Source organism: Ceratotherium simum, chromosome 7 (assembly GCF_057802395.1).
Source record: "Ceratotherium simum simum isolate JZ-2026a chromosome 7, ASM5780239v1, whole genome shotgun sequence".
NCBI classification, from domain to species: domain Eukaryota; kingdom Metazoa; phylum Chordata; class Mammalia; order Perissodactyla; family Rhinocerotidae; genus Ceratotherium; species Ceratotherium simum.
In genome coordinates this window covers 62,824,884-62,840,751 of record NC_141906.1, presented here as the reverse complement: position 1 = coordinate 62,840,751, position 15,868 = coordinate 62,824,884, and the positions used below count along the sequence as shown (strand labels likewise).

General features: G+C 41.5%; 1 protein-coding gene across 5 annotated transcripts in view; it reads right to left on the bottom strand.

The window, feature by feature from the left end:
- The window catches only part of SIK2 (salt inducible kinase 2), a 123,618-nt gene that overhangs the window by 7,263 nt on the left and 100,487 nt on the right, over positions 1-15,868 (bottom strand). For all 5 annotated transcript variants that reach the window (XR_015552725.1, XR_015552724.1, XM_004427345.3 and 2 more), the window contains 6 exons: positions 10,829-10,993; positions 3,203-3,431; positions 2,435-2,719; positions 2,126-2,289; positions 1,253-1,363; positions 420-511 (listed from right to left, as the gene is read on the bottom strand). Coding sequence is in view for 3 of the 5 variants with exons in the window: in XM_004427345.3 (XP_004427402.1) it covers positions 420-511; positions 1,253-1,363; positions 2,126-2,289; positions 2,435-2,719; positions 3,203-3,431; positions 10,829-10,993 (1,046 nt within the window). In the remaining 2 variants the exon portion in view is untranslated. The remainder of the gene's footprint in view (positions 1-419; positions 512-1,252; positions 1,364-2,125; positions 2,290-2,434; positions 2,720-3,202; positions 3,432-10,828; positions 10,994-15,868) is intronic.

Sequence of the window (15,868 nt, the reverse complement as noted above, 5' to 3'; positions counted from 1 at the left end):
CTGAAGGTGGGGTAACACCTTGGCCTCTGTGGGTGTCTGTAGGCTGACGGATTAGGAAAATTCTACCTTGGCCACGCTGCTTCTACTAGCAAGGCCTGGGGCAGGAATTACTGCAAGGGAGGATGGAGGCCTTCTCTGTAGTATAACCCACTTAGACTGCATTAGGTCACAGATTCTGAAAGCTTAGGTCTATTCATAACCCAAAGGGGAAACGAAGAAAAGGAACACAAAGCACATTTCGGGCTGCTATTCCCCGACAGGTCCATATTCTACAGACACTGGAATATCTGCACTGGCGATCAGGTCTTGAAACCTATTTTCCTTGTAGAGGCAAACACCCAGGGGAGAGGACAACACACCCGGCATTCCTAAGTCTTCCACAAAGAAAGTGACTTCTTTGGCCAAAGACCCTCTCTCACCTGTGTTCCTGCAGCTGCTGTTCAAGGCTCCGTGGTGGTTCTTTACAATAAAGCTGACAGGTGTTCTGGGCTTTTGACAGGAGGCTGGGCTTCTGGAAGAAGAGAAAAATAATACAAACATAACAATATGTTGTCATCTAGAGTGCAGTCGTTACACTGTACTTCTGCCTGGAGTAGAAGCCAAGTGTGTCCTCCAGAATCCATGCAGAGTGAAGGGACTGACACTTGCTCACTGAGACCCTGGCAGAGCCTTGTGCCCAGTAGCATCGGGTCAGCAGGCCGGGATTGTCTCAGCTCTAATCTACTTCAGTTTTCCATTTCTAAAAGTCCTCTAGGACTGTGAGGTTCGTGGAGATTAAAAACAATGAGAAAAGCGGAGTTAAGTGTTGATAGCAACGGCCACAACACTTGCTGAATGAACGAATGATTGATTCTTTATGGGATCTATGTTATATCATTTTTAAAGATTTTCTGGCACCCATGTAGAAAGTTGATATTAAAATTTTGCTGACTTGAGATTTCCACTTTATTTATTATTCATTAGGAGGCATAACATTAGAAGCAAAGAAGCCAGGTTTCCCTTCCTACCACTCAGTAGTGTTGTCCTCTCCTGGGGCCTGAGGACAAATTCTTTTTTGCTGCCAACAGAGAGCATAAGGCTAAGTCTGAACATGTTTTTAGAAACTACAAGCGCAGAGTCAAACCCACCTGCCTATGAGGAATCAAGCAGCTACCCTAAAAAAATACCAAGCAAAACAGGTTTCTGCCATGCAGAAAGGCCGATTCTGCATGGACGAGCACAGTGAGCTGCAGGAACAAGGGGAGGCTCCCACCTGGAGTCTGTGCTGCAGGTACTGGGCTTCCAGGCCTTGCCGTTGGGAGAGCTGAGGACGCACACTGCTGGCGAGAGCAGACACACTTTTCTGCTGCTGAGAAACTTCCTCCTGAGGGGCAAGGGGGTGAAAACCTTTTCAGTTCTCCATGTGGGAGAAAGTTTCAATTCTTAGTTTAAGCACCTTGGCAAATGTCCAAGAAGAACTCCAACTTCGCAAGATATAATACTCCAAGCTCTTTACTTAACTAGGAGGCTGAGGGTTAATCACTTTGCAGAAAATGTACACATGTATTATCTGCAGTAAACGATTACCTAGTCAGCACTGGAGCAAAGGCTCTTGATGTCCTCAGGAGGCCATTACCTTCACGTGGGCATCAAATGCTATAATATCCCTAAGGCACTGACAATAGGCTCAAAATAAAATTTATTGGATAAATAGTAATATTTTTTGTATTTTTAGCATAAATAATCCACTTATAATAGTTAATTACATGATACCACATCAAAGGTACTGGCAACAAGCTTCTCGTTTCTGTGAAGTTTATTATTTTTAATTTGTGTGTGTGTTTGGGGGAAGAGTTCAAGGGAAACTATAAGAGGTAATTCATATCAAATCTTCCCTATGAACTAAACACAGCTTGAGAGCGTCTAGGCCTCCACATGGTACTGATCACCCAGGGCCAGCGTGGACGGGTCTAACCTGTCAGTGGCAGGTGGCAGCAACAAGAAAAACTTTCAGTTTGTGGGCTTTCCAAAAGAACCTGTTTGCTCCAGGACTGGAATAAATCCTCTAAATGAAATGATGCATCTTCAGGACAAACTCATGCCTCATACTCACAGAGCCACTGTGGGAAGGGCCCAGAGCACCCACCTGAGGGGAACTGCTAGCAAGGTCCTGGAGCTGAGGAGCAGCTGAGGCCAAGTTAGGGTCTGCCTCTGATCCTATTTGTTCATACAGCAACTGCACTTTGTTTAGCTCTAGGATTCCTTTGGTTCTAGCCAGATTTTGAAGATGTTGTCTAAATGCTACAATTCCTGAAAGAAAGAACAGTGACCAAACAGTTTAAATAAAACACAAGGCCTTCCAGTGACCACAGGGGTAAAACCAACGTGGCAATAAACACCCTCAAGTCCTACAATATAAGAGTTTTAAAAGCCAGAAGAGAGGGCAGTCACTCACCTTGGGTGAGGGAGGTATCCGATGCCCTGCGGCCCTCTCTGAAGCTCACTGGCGACCTGTTGTGGGCCTCTCGTTTCTGGGAGCTCAGAGCCTGCATGGCTGGGTTGGCAGGTCTCAGGCTTATGAAGGGAGACGTCATGCGGGGTGACGGCTGATTGGCTAACATAATGTCCTTAAGGGAAGGGTTGTCCTCCAGAAAGTTCAGGTCCCTCTGAACAGACCCCATATCATACTCAGAGTCCACACTGTCAAGGGAGGGGTTGTCACTCATGGAGAAAATTTTCCCTTTAAGAGACAAACAAAACAAAACAACAGATATGACCAACAGCAAGTAGCATCTCCTTTGAACATTAGATACAAAGCATAATGAGCTTGAGTTTTCACAGCTGCAGTATCCTTACTCTCCAACCAAAACATCTTTTCAGAACCTTTCTACATGTCAATTTAATCAGCTTTGAATTTAGTGAGGAAAACACTCCAGAACATGTACCCATAAGACCTTTGCCACTCTCAAAGAGCCAGAGTCCTTCATGAATCGCACAGCACTCAGATGAATCCTGGGAGTTGGGGGGCCAACTCAGAGACATTTCATTTAATCTTTGTCAGCTGCTGAGCAGGCCTAAGCCGACAGCCTGCTGAATGTGGTCCATCAAGGAATAAGACATACACTACATTCTAGAAACTGGTTGGTATCATTACTGTCTCTTGGGAATTGCAATAAGAGTTGATGCTGTGAAGATGTAACCTGGTGCTTACTGGATGTCATACCTGAACCAGGCATCACGACCAGCTGATTGGTCACTTCTGACAGAGTGTGCCGTCTCTGCCCACTGCGGGTGGACTGGAACGCGGCAAAGGCCTGACTGGGGTCCTCCTCAGTCTCTCCTTCTGCCTCCAACCCTTCATCAATGGAGGTCTCCATCATGTTGCTGGGCAATGACTGGCACCCCTTCCTCACCAGGACAGGAGGCACAGGGTCCAGCAGACAGCCATTTACCTAAACATCAGTGTGAGAGGAAACTCTAAGTGACTGCTCTGCTGAGACGTTAGAAAAATCCACAAAGGAAAAACTGTCGACTTGTAGCAAACTAGAAATTAAGTAAAATATTAAAAATGTACATATTTGTTACTAATGACAACATGTAGATTAGAAGTCAAGGCAAGTCAACTGCAGTACTTAAGAGACAGAAGCCCATTATGACCCAAATTGGCACTGCGTCTCAGGTTTCTCTGAGTCATCATTATTACAATAAACAATTTTTTTAGTGGTTTCCAGATGAATAGGGGTATACTAGCTTGAGGCCTACCAGTTATTTTTTTTAAATAGGGGAAACAAAGAGGGGGAAGATGAGATTTAAAAAAAAAAAAACACCTGCATGGCTCATAGCTAAGAAAAAAGAGTAGTCACCAGCATTCTTCTCATTTTCAACCACAAAACATACTGGAAGGTTCTAGACATACTTTTATGTTCATAATTTAAGTACCTGCCCATTTGATTTAGTCTTTAGTTGGTTCTATGTGCCTGAGGAATGGAAAAAAGGATTCTTTAAAGACAGACTGATACCACAAAAAGGACTGAAAAAAAACCCAAGTGGCAAACAGCCAAAGCCTTCCATTATAGAATAACAAATGACTCACAGGCCCAAAATTCCAGCAGAGGTTAATGAGCACCAGTGCACCGAATCCTCTCTCCTCCAGCAACACACACAATATCTATGGTTCTATCCCACAGGGAGGAGCTGGGCACACTCCTGAGCGAGAACTCTGCCTTCCTCTGCAGTTGCCAAGCAAACCACCTAATGGCAGGCAGAGACAGCAGACAAAGGGGAGCGGTGGTTGCCAGTTCTTCTGGCTGGTAAAAGCCCCAATGGGGAGGCAATTATTTACCTCATTACCTTAACTATTCCCCTGTGGAAATCTATCCGTTTTCTCCTATGAATAGCTGCTCAGGAACAGCCAGTCATAAGACGCTGAGTTCTAAGCAGTACTTTCACCTGGAATACACTGGGTAGAGCTATTGTTTCCTTTGGAAGCAGGAGAAGCTCATGTATGTGAGAGGTGACGTGGGACATCCCTGTGCCAGACACAGGAAACTTTCCTCTTATGGCAACCAATCTGAAGGCATGGCAAAGCCCTTTATTTGGAGACGGAGACTTGGGTGACTCAGATCTTTGTTTGCTTGGGGGAGGGGACAGTTATTCCATAAAAACCGTTCTGGGGCTGTAGCCATTATTTGGATAAGGTAGCTAATGCATTATAGGGTTTTAAAGTGATGAGTGGTCATTTAAAGGAAGAGTGGCAAATGCTTTCCTCCCAGGCTAAGACCAATCTTCCCCATTGCACCAGAAAACAAAAACTCTGAAATCTGGCCAGCAACACTTATGCTCCCTGGGCCCTTCCTCAGATAAGTGTTCCCTTTTTGATACACTTCATAGTTTTCCGTAGAAAAGAATGGCTGTTTGGGAACTTATATTCATACCTCTAGGTTCCTTAACTGTCTACTAATACAATTTTCTAAGACTAGCCAGGGATGATTTAGAAATGAACAAAGCAGCAGAGAAAGCACTATTATTAAGTATCTACCGAGCATCTTTACACTTATAGACTATGTCAAAATTTTATCAGATATTTCTTGCAGTATAGCCTTAAAACAAGGTTCTTTTTTTCCTTGCACTTTTTTTCCTTAATAGAGAAAAGTTACCTTTTTCTGAGTACTCAAATAACCTTGCAGTCCTGCTAAATCTACAATTTTTTCTTAAATTGTCTGCTTATAAATTTATATCCTCATCTAGACTACAAGAGAAATTATGTCTTTCATTTAAAAATATTTGCTGAATTCAATTTTATCCTGGGTCAGGTAAAAAACTATGATCTGTTTTTTCAGATGATTAAATCAGAAAGCACTGTGGGGGCCTACTCATAGTGAATAGGTGTGAACACCTTCAGCTATAAGTTCATTTCCTGAAACAGGTGATAATCACGCCACCCTCGCCTGCCAATTTACCCAGGGACTTGATAGAACAAATTCAGCTCTAGGATTTTGTGATTGAAATATTGGGCTGATCTACGTAGGTAACCTAAGCTGCTAGAAATAAGATCTTTTGCTCTAAGAAATACCTAGGCTAACTGTAAATTACAGGACTTCAAAATACAATGTGGGTGAAATGTACAATTTTCCAATACATTGTTTTTATCTTTCTTTGAGCTCAATCAGTCACTTCACTTCTAAGAGACCTCATATGCAATAGGTAGTATACACACGGGAGTCAAATTCTCAGAAACTCCACTCTAACTGATAACACCCCTGAGCCTACCATAAATATAAGACCCTGGCACAGAAGATTGGTAGACTCTTATGGACTGAATCTTGTGTCCCTCTTGAAGTCATATATTGAAGCCCTAACCCCCAGTGTGGCTGTATTTGGAGGTGGGGCCTCTAAGGAAATGTAGTTAAATGAGGTCATAGGGGTGGGGGCCTGATCTGGCAGGATTAGTGTCCTTTTTTTCTTTTTGTGAGGAAGATCAGCCCTGAGCTAACGTCCATGCCAATCCTTCTCTTTTTGCTGAGGAAGACTGGTTCTGAGCTAACATCTATTGCCAATCCTCCTCCTTTTTTTCCCCAAAGCCCCAGCAGATAGTTGTATGTCATAGTTGCACATGCTTCTAGTTGCTGTATGTGGGACGTGGCCTCAGCATGGCCAGAGAAGTGGTGCGTCGGTGCGCGCCCGGGATCCAAACCCGGGCCGCCAGTAGCAGAGCATACGCACTTAACTGCTAAGCCACGGGGCCGGCCCCAGGATTAGTGTCCTTATAACAAGAGACACCAGAAAGCTCTCTCTGCTCCATGTGAGCACAGAGGAAAGGCCATGGGAGGACATAGTGAGAAGGTAGCCCTCTACGAGCCAGCAAGAGTCCTCACCAGAAATCAAATTGGCCAGAACCTTGATCCTGGACTTCTAGCCTCCAGAACTGTGAGAAAATAATTTCTGTTGTTTTAAGCCACCCAGCAGCCTGAGCAGACTAGTACAGTAGACCTGTGCACAATACTAGCCAGTGAGCTCCCAGTGGAGGCGAGGAGTGTGCCTTATTTAATTTGTATCCTGGGAGCCTGGCCAAGTCTGGCATGTATTGCGGAGGTGCTGTAGGCTCAAGCCCAGCTCCTCAGCCTCAGCTCCACCACTTATTAGCAAGTTGCTTAACTTCTAGAAAGCTCAATTTGTTTTCACTTGTTGAATGGAAGTGAAGTTGTTTGGGAGGATTAAGTAAAATATTGTATCTATTATTATTATTTCTTGACCAAAGAGAATGCTTTATAACAATAAAAATTTAAAAAGCATGAGACTAAAACTACATTTTCTTTTAAAGCATTTTTACCATCTTGAGGCAAATTAAAATAAACAAATAACCAGGTGAGGAAGGAAAGAACTGGATAACCCCAGTTCTAGTAATTTATCCTAATGAAATAATCAGAGGTATAAGTAAAAGATTTAGACACAAGGATATTCACCTGAAGCATATATGAGGATGCAAAAAAACTGAAGTACCTGATGTCCAAAAATAGGAAAGTAGTTAAATAAGGGTACAACTAATACAATATATTAGGCAGTTGTTAAATATAACTCATGCTTTCAAAGAAGATTTCATGATATGGGAAAAATGCTCATAATGTTGTATTATGTAAAAGCAAGACACAAAATTACATATAATAGAATACAATTTTGTTTTCACTAGTCTATCTACTTCCTGAGCCTCTCTACACTCACCTACCCACCCATCCATCCATCCGTCCACCCACCCATCATCCATCCATCCATCTATCACCAACTCTAAGGAAACATGCCAAAATATGTTTATCTTTGGGTAGTGGGATTATGGATAAATTAATTTTTTCTTTATCCTTTTCTGAATTTTCCAGGTGTGATTCTGATTGGTTTTATTTATAATTTAAAAAAATAAAACCAAAGTTAAAAAATTCAAATTCAGAAGTAAAAGTGCAATTTCTCCCCTTTACAAAGTAGCCTTAGAGGTTAACACTATTAAGAGTTTTTGATGTATATCCTTTTCAGACCTTCTCCTACGTATACTACCTTTATAATATGAAAAAGGTATAAAAATGTAAATAGAGGGCCGGTCCCGTGGCTTAGGGGTTAAGTGTCCGCGCTCCGCTACTTGCGGCCCGGGTTCGGATCCCAGGTGTGCACCAACGCACCGCTTGTCCAGCCATGCTGAGGCTACGTCCCACATACAGCAACTAGAAGCATGTGCAACTATGACATACAACTATCTACTGGGGCTGTGGGGAAAAAAAAGGAGGAGGATTGGCAATAGATGTTAGCTCAGAGCCGGTCTTCCTCAGCAAAAAGAGGAGGATTAGCATGGATGTTAGCTCAGGGCTGATCTTCCTCACACACACACAAAAATAATAAAAATGTAAATAGACATGGAACGCCTCTACTACACTAGCATTTTCACAGTTTAGCCTCACAGTTAAACTGGATAGCCTTCTGCTATCCAGCCATGAAGGTGGTAACTTAGAAAATCCTTTTATTATAATCTCTAATAAAATGTTAAAAGTGATTGAAATGTGTAAGCGGGTGTGTGTGTAAAATTCATCATTCCCAAAGAAACCCTCAAAAGAGAAAGATCGACCCTACAGGGTTTGTGCATTTGCCCAACGGTCTCTGTGTCACCTGAGGGTTTCAGTTACTGCTCAGGGTTGGGTCAGAAAGGTGCTATTTTTTGGAGAAACCCCAAACCAATGTTTCAATGCAGACTCCCTAAGAGATTTTACTAACAGTTTTAAGTTGTAGTTGAAGACTTCTGGGAGGGAAGGAAAGGTGAAATCTCTGCCACAACACTTGCCACCAATTGAGAGTAGAAATGAATGAGCAATACATGCAGTTGTGAAACATCTTTTAGAAGACAACAAATGAGTGTTATAGTGAATGGATATGAAGCAATATGAACAACAAGGAATTGTACTTCTGTCTGATAGTTTTCTGTGTGTGCATTTATTTATGGGCCCCAAAGAAAGAAGTATAGAGAAGGCAGAGGGACAAGCATTTTTGCTGATGTAAATGAAATAGGCCACAAATAAGACAAGTGGACGTCTATGGCCTAAGTGACAGGGTGGCACTGCCAGTGTGGGTGGCCAGTTCCAGCGTGGCACTGCTCTTCCTACAAATGCAAATACACCATCTAGCTCTGTCTATATCTTTCACAAAATCATTCATTTCCTGTCTGTTTCCTAGTTACGGTAACAATCACAAGCTTTAAAAATAGCTTGCCCTATATAATACGGCAGACAGGGCCCAATCTGTGTTTCGGGCCTGATGCCCTCACAGACAAGCTTTTAGCAGACTGTATTTTAATTTTTTCAAGGGAATTGGATCTTAAATGAATTATGTTGCCCCAATTTATGTCTAAATTTCTGAGTGAGAATGTAGTAGCAGTTTATGAGGTTACTGAACATGCTAGGCAAGCATAGGCAGAGAAAACAGACTGTCCACAGGAAGTGGCCTTGTCCCGAGGGACATGGACACTAACTCCTTGTGGTTACCAACTCAGCTTAACACCTGCCTGTGACAGCCTAGCATCAGCCCGCCCTTGACTACGCTCTAGCTCAACTCAGCATTTAACTTCTGAACCAGCTCTACCTCCAGAGCTCCCTATTTCTGCAAATGGCACCCACCCTCCCTATCATCTAGGCTCCAAATACTGTTACCAGCTTGGACTTCTTCTCTCTGGACCCTAATATTGATCACTTTTATCCATACAATCTCATTTATATCATCCCCTCCTCTCCAGATTTACGAGCACTATCCTAGTTCAAGGCCCTCATCATCTAGTTGCTGGATACATGCTCTAACCTTCTGTTGTACTTGTCACCAGTCTCTCCCTTATCCAATGCAGGCTATGTACCCTCCCAGGCTAATTTGTGAAGCACAACATGGATCATAGTGCTTCCTTGATCAAAAATCTTCAAGTGTTGGGGCAGGCCCGGTGGTGTGATGGTTAAGTTTGCACGCTTCGCTTTGGTGGCCCAGGGTTCATACGTTTGAATCCTAGGCGTGGACCAATGCACTGCTCAACAAGCCATGCTGTAGTGGCACCCCCATATATGAAATAGAGGAAGATGGGCACAGATGTTAGCTCAGAGCCAATCTTCCTCAGCAAAAAGAGGAAGATTGGCAACAGGTGTTAGCTCAGGGCCAATCTTCCTCACCAGAAAAAAAAAAGAAAAAAAAAAAACCCTTCAATTGTTTCCTACTACCTTGGAGAGGTCCATTTGAAAAAACTCTTTTTGACAATGAAACGCATTCCCACATTGAGAACCCTAGCCTAGAGAAAAAGTCTACATCCCTTGGCTTGCCATTCAAAGCTAAGCTACTCGTCTTTATGTCGGACGACTTCTTGTCACATGCCCTGCTCCTCAGGCGCACTGAGCTACCGCTCTGACTTGGATGGACCGAGGTTTCCTGACGTTTGCTCTTGCTCAGGTTTCTCCCTCCACCGAGATATCACTCCCTAGTTTCCATCCACTCTGATTCTGCTCATCTCTCAATTCCTAGCTCTGACAGTTAACCCAGAGACTTTGCTGATCAAACCAGCTAAAGAAACTCCCCTTTGCCTCCTTCTAGTCTTGCAGCACTGTGATTTATAGCTCTTTAAGGGACCAATTATATTTTATCAATTTATTCAACACCCGGCACATTGTCTTTATGCATCATGTCTCTTCCTCTGGACTATAAACTTTGAGGCAGAGCTCACGTCTGACTCATCTTTTTAATACCTAAAGAGGCCAAAATGATAGGAAACCAATATTTCATTGAGTATCTACAATCTGCCTAGAACCTCGCACATAGTATCTCAATTAGTCCTCACAACAGTCTCATAAAGTTGGTATTCTCATTTTACACAAGAGAAAATGGAGGTTCAAAGAAGTTAGTCACCTTGCCCAAGTTTACATAGCTAGTAAAGAACAGTCTATTTTGAACATACTCCAAGACATATGTTCTAAGACCTGCCCAGTAACAGGATTCTCTGTACTGTACTTGATGCTAAGTATATAAAACACATATTAGAAGTTAAATAAACACCCATTAAATGAGAGAAGCTGTCATCTTCCATATACAAAAAGCCAACTTTATGCAGTACACCAGGATAAACTCATCTCCTTTAAGCATGTTCAAACTGGACAAAAAAAGATGTTTAATTGACCAAAAAAGACGGCCCATCATTTTGCAGCTGTAGCACACATGGCAGAGGAGAGGCAGTGATAACACAGACAAAGCTCAATTTAGCACAGGAGTTGAGCCAAAGTACAACACTCGTGGGCCAAACTGAAGTCTCCAGCCAAGCCGCAAGCTCAGAGTCTCTTAAACCCATCCGTACCTTTGGAGTGTCGACACACTCTTCTTCCATAAAGGCTGCTTCCGCCTGACAGCCAGGTGCTGGAAATGAGAAGGCCTCCACATTGGATGCCTGTGGGAGGTGGGTAGATCGCATCAGTCGCACGTTCGGCGAATGTACGGTCAGGGGGAGCCCCACAGTTTGTGCCTGTAAATGTAGCAAGAACAGACAGTTTGGGAACATTAATACTTTTCTATATAAATATACAAAATTCTTGGAATAAAGTAATTCTTCCTGGTGCAAAGTAAGGATAAATTTTTATTTGTTAAAAACCCTACAAAAGATTTGATGAAGTATGTATATGACACAGGTAATGATATGAAACAGTCTCAGCAATCCATTATTCTGAGAGAGGTTGTACAGAATTTCACTGCTGTTCCATGATGAGGTGCATAACTTTCACAGAGATGACAAGAAAGCTAGTCTTCGTAAGGAATCTACAAATGCTCTTTTTTTCAATTCAACAAACATATATCGTCTATATCGTTAAATATATTACTCTGGAAAGATACAAAGAAGAATAGAAAAGTCCTTGCCTCTAGGAGCTCAAAATTGGACCAGGGACAGATACACACATACACAACTAACTATAACACAAAGTACTCTGCAATAAGTGCTATCTACCTACCTATCTGCTTTTTTTTTTTTCTGGGGTGAGATGGTATATATTTCTTGGCAAAGGTGTGCGTGAAGAGGAAGAAAAGAGAAGCAGCAGTTACTTGAAAGTGACAGGCATGTCCTTCTTTCAAGGAGATGCACAGCCTGAACACAGCCTGCTGGCCCAGTGGAAAGAGATGCTTCTGGCTGAACAAGTTATATTCTTGAAGTCAACCTACTATAGAAAGCTCCAGGGTTTTAAGTCCATTCTTCATGTCATTTGTTAAGGACTCTAAGTAAACAAGTATTACAAACTCTTCTTTTAAAAAATCATTTAAAAGCGAATCTTTCTTTACAACAATTGGCAAGGATTTTAAAGATGAAACTGGCGGATAATCCTTTTCTCCCCATCTCTTCAAAACTAGTAGAATAATTTATTAGATGCCTTTTGAACATAACAGACATTGCAAAACATCTGAGGGAACAATCATCAGACTAGTTTCTAAAAGGCAGAGGAATGGCCTACATTTTTCCTGCTATAATCACTTCAAGGGATATAGGATGGTGAGTTTTAAACTCAAACAAACAAAAAGGAACAAAGTGGTATGATTCCAGCTTCTCCTCTCCCAAGACCTGGGTTTTATTCCTGGCTCCATCATGTACTAATTGTGTGAACTTAACCAGGTTACCTAATCTCTCTGAATCTTATTTACTTCACCTGTAAAGAAGGGCATAATACCTACTTCACAGTGAAGTTAGGATTCCAAAGGTAACATGTCAAGTCCTTCACTCAGCAATGTTAATTCCTCCTTTCTCCTTCTTTCTAAAGTCTTAAAATGATAACAGGAATTTAATATAGGAATTAGACTGTAAAATGAATACACAGGTTTGTTCTCAGATACTATCTAATGGAGACCAGTTAAAATTTCAGGTTGATGTTTTTCAACGATGGGGGGATATGTTAGAAATATATTTTATATTTGAATATACTCTGAATATATTTAGAATATGCTTTATATTTGGTATATTCCAATATTAACATCATTAGATATACTGCATGTGATAAAGAATAAAATAGCAATAGCAAAGTGTTGGTATTATATGGATGGTAAAAACAAACAAACAAAATACATTGTATACTATTCTGAGCATGAGAAAGAAATAGCTTTTCTTATATCATTATTCCTCAGGCTTATATCCTGGGCCACTTTTGAGACTAAACAACTTTTTTTTCCTTTCAAGCATTAGTCATTCAATTTTTTTTAGCCACCATGTCACAATGTAAAATTTACACTTCCTAATAAAGTGTATTTCATACATTCTTCTTACCCTTATTATCAGCTTTTCTATCAAAGGATAAGGCTGAACTTTGATTTCTGTTTCCCAAGTTTATTAGACTGTCCCTTCTATATGAAAGCAGTCTAAATTATTAGGGCAAAGCATTACCTGAAGATACTGCACTGGAAATGAGATACCAACATGACAACTACGATGTACGTCCCTTCTCAGTCCCTGCCTCTTATTAGCTGGGACTTTTTAAATGGCAGGATCATGCTGTGCGAGACCAAGCATAACACATTCTCCTTGACAACTTTCACATCCAACCTGGGCTACAACAACTTACACGTGAACTCGGTAAGGGCAGAGGAATAACACATTTTATTGTGACAATCACTTCATAGGAAATAGGATGGTAGGTTTTAGGGGTCCGCTTTTTAGGATTCTTGCAATCACGGAGGGGATTAAAGAAGTCTCTTTGGAACAAGGTAGGGTATAAATATTCAAACGGCACGCTCAGTACTACAGAGCTGACTAAAACACACGTTATAATAAACAGATGGTTTATTCATATTCCAATGAAGCAGAAATTACCAGTTTCATCAAGAGTGGCAATAAACAATGATCATGTCCAAATAATTGTAATGACTTTTTAGACCATATATTTATTGTCTTGAATCTCTTCTTTTGACTTTGTGCTTTCCAGAACCATTAAAATGAAAATAATGTTCTCTCCTATGCAAAAATCTTTACTGCTCCAATAGGAATAAGCTTGTTATGGACAGAATTGTGCCCCCCTCCCCTATCTATATGTTGAAGCCCTGACCCCTAATGTGACTGTATTTGGAGAGACACTGCCTGTAAGAAGGTAATTAAGGTTATATGAGGTCATCAGGGTGGGCTCCTAATCCGATAGGAGTGCTGTCCCTCGAGAAGAGGATGAGACACCAGAGATTTCTCTCTCCCCCCGTGCAGAGGAAAGGCCATGTGAGGACACAGCAATAAGGTGGCTGTCTACAAGCCAGGAAGAGAGTCTTCACCAGAAACCAACCCTGACGGCACCTTGATCTTGGGGTCCTAGCCTCCAGAACTATGAGAAAATAAACCTTTGTTGTTTAAGCCACCCAGTCTGTGGTACTCTGTTATAGTAGCCCTAGTCGACTAATACAATGCTTTTTCTTACAGTTGTGGAGGACAACCTCTAATCAGTAATTAAAGAATTGGGATGAATGTTTCATTCTTGTCTATTTACAGTTGGTGGAAACTTGGAGTGGAAAAACCGTTAAAAATGAGTAGTTAGAATTCACAAGCAAAAGGCATAACATTTTTTCTAAATAGTCGTCTGCAGTCAATTAGATGTGATATTTTCTGCACATTATATAGCAAATATAAGTACTATAAACCCATCTAAGATGGGAATCTCACTGTTTTCTAAGCAGTAACAATGGGTACTTTATCACTACCTGTAAACTCCTCAAGGGCAGGGACTGTTTCCTGGGTACCTCTGAAGCCACAGTGGCAGGAACTGGGCCTGGCACATGAGTGCTCTATTTGCTGAACTGAGCTGCTGGTATAATTTAACTAATTTTATCTTTTAGCAAACTTATGAAGTAGATATTGCTATTTCCATTTTATATTTAAGGAGGCTGGAGCTCTGAGATGCTGACTTGCCGAAGTCACTCAGTTTGGTATGGAACCCGAGGTCTGCATGATTCCACAGCTCACGTGATCTTTGCATGGGATCATGTCGTTTCTCCAATTTCTTACCGCTATATCAAGTAACAAATGACTTGCCACTTCTTTAAAAAAATAGTAGATGGGGCTGGCCCCATGGCATAGCGGTTAAGTGCATGCGCTCTGCTGCTGGCAGCCTGGGTTCGGATCCCGGGCACACACCAATGCACCGCTTGTCAGGCCATGCTGTGGCGGCATCCCATATAAAGTGGAGGAAGATGGGCATGGATGTTAGCCCAGGGCCAGTGTTCCTCAGCAAAAAGAGGAGGATTGGCATGGATGTTAGCTCAGGGCTGATCTTCCTCACCAAAAAAGAAAAAAAAAAAAAAAAGTAGAATATCAAAGAATCAAAGGGAGAAGGCTCTACTAAAACTTTAAGCACATTTATATTCATAAAAACAGAGAAATCTATTTTCTTTTTATTTATTTATTTTATTATTTTTTTAAATTGATGTTTTAATGGTTTCTAACATTGTGAAATTTTGGCTTGTACATTTTTGTTTGTCCATCACCACATATATGACTCCCTTCACCCCTTGTGCCCACCCCCACTGCCCCTGGTAACCACAGTCCAGTTTTCCCTGTCCATGTGTTGGTTTATATTCCACATATGAGTGAGATCATACAGTGTTTGTCTTTCTCTTTCTGGCTTATTTCACTTAACATAATATGCTCCAGGCCCATCCATGTTGTTGCAAATGGGACGATTTTGTCTTTTTTTATGGCTGAGTAGTATTCCATTGTATATATATATACCACATTTTCTTAATCCAATCGTCAGTCGAGGGACACTTAGGTTGCTTCCACTTCTTGGCTATGGTGAATAATGCTGCAATGAACATAGGGGTGCATAAGCCTCTTTGGATTGTTGATTTCAGGTTCCTTGGATAGATTCCCAGTAGTGGGATGGCTGGATCATAGGGCATCTCTATTTTTAATTCTTTGAGGAATCTCCATACCGTTTTCCATAGAGGCTGCACCAATTTGCATTCCCACCAGCTGTGTATGAGGGTTCCTGTTTTTCCACATCCTCTCCAACATTTGTTGTTTTTTGTCTTGGTGATTATAGCCATTCTAATGGGCGTGAGGTGGTATCTTAGTGTTGTTTTGATTTCCATTTCCCTGATGATTAGTGATGTTGAGCATCTTTTCATGTGCCTATTGGCCATCTGTATATCTTACTTGGAGAAGTGTCTCTTCATTTCCTCTGCCCATTTTTTGATCGGGTTGTTTGTTTTTTTGTTGTTCAGTTGTGTGAGTTCTTTATATATTATGGAGATCAACCCCTTGTCAGATGTATGTTTTGCAAATATTCTCTCCCAGCTGGTTGGTTGTCTGTTCATCTTGATTCTGGTTTCATTTGTCTTATAAAAGCTCTTTAATCTGATAAAGTCCCACTTGTTTATTTTTTCT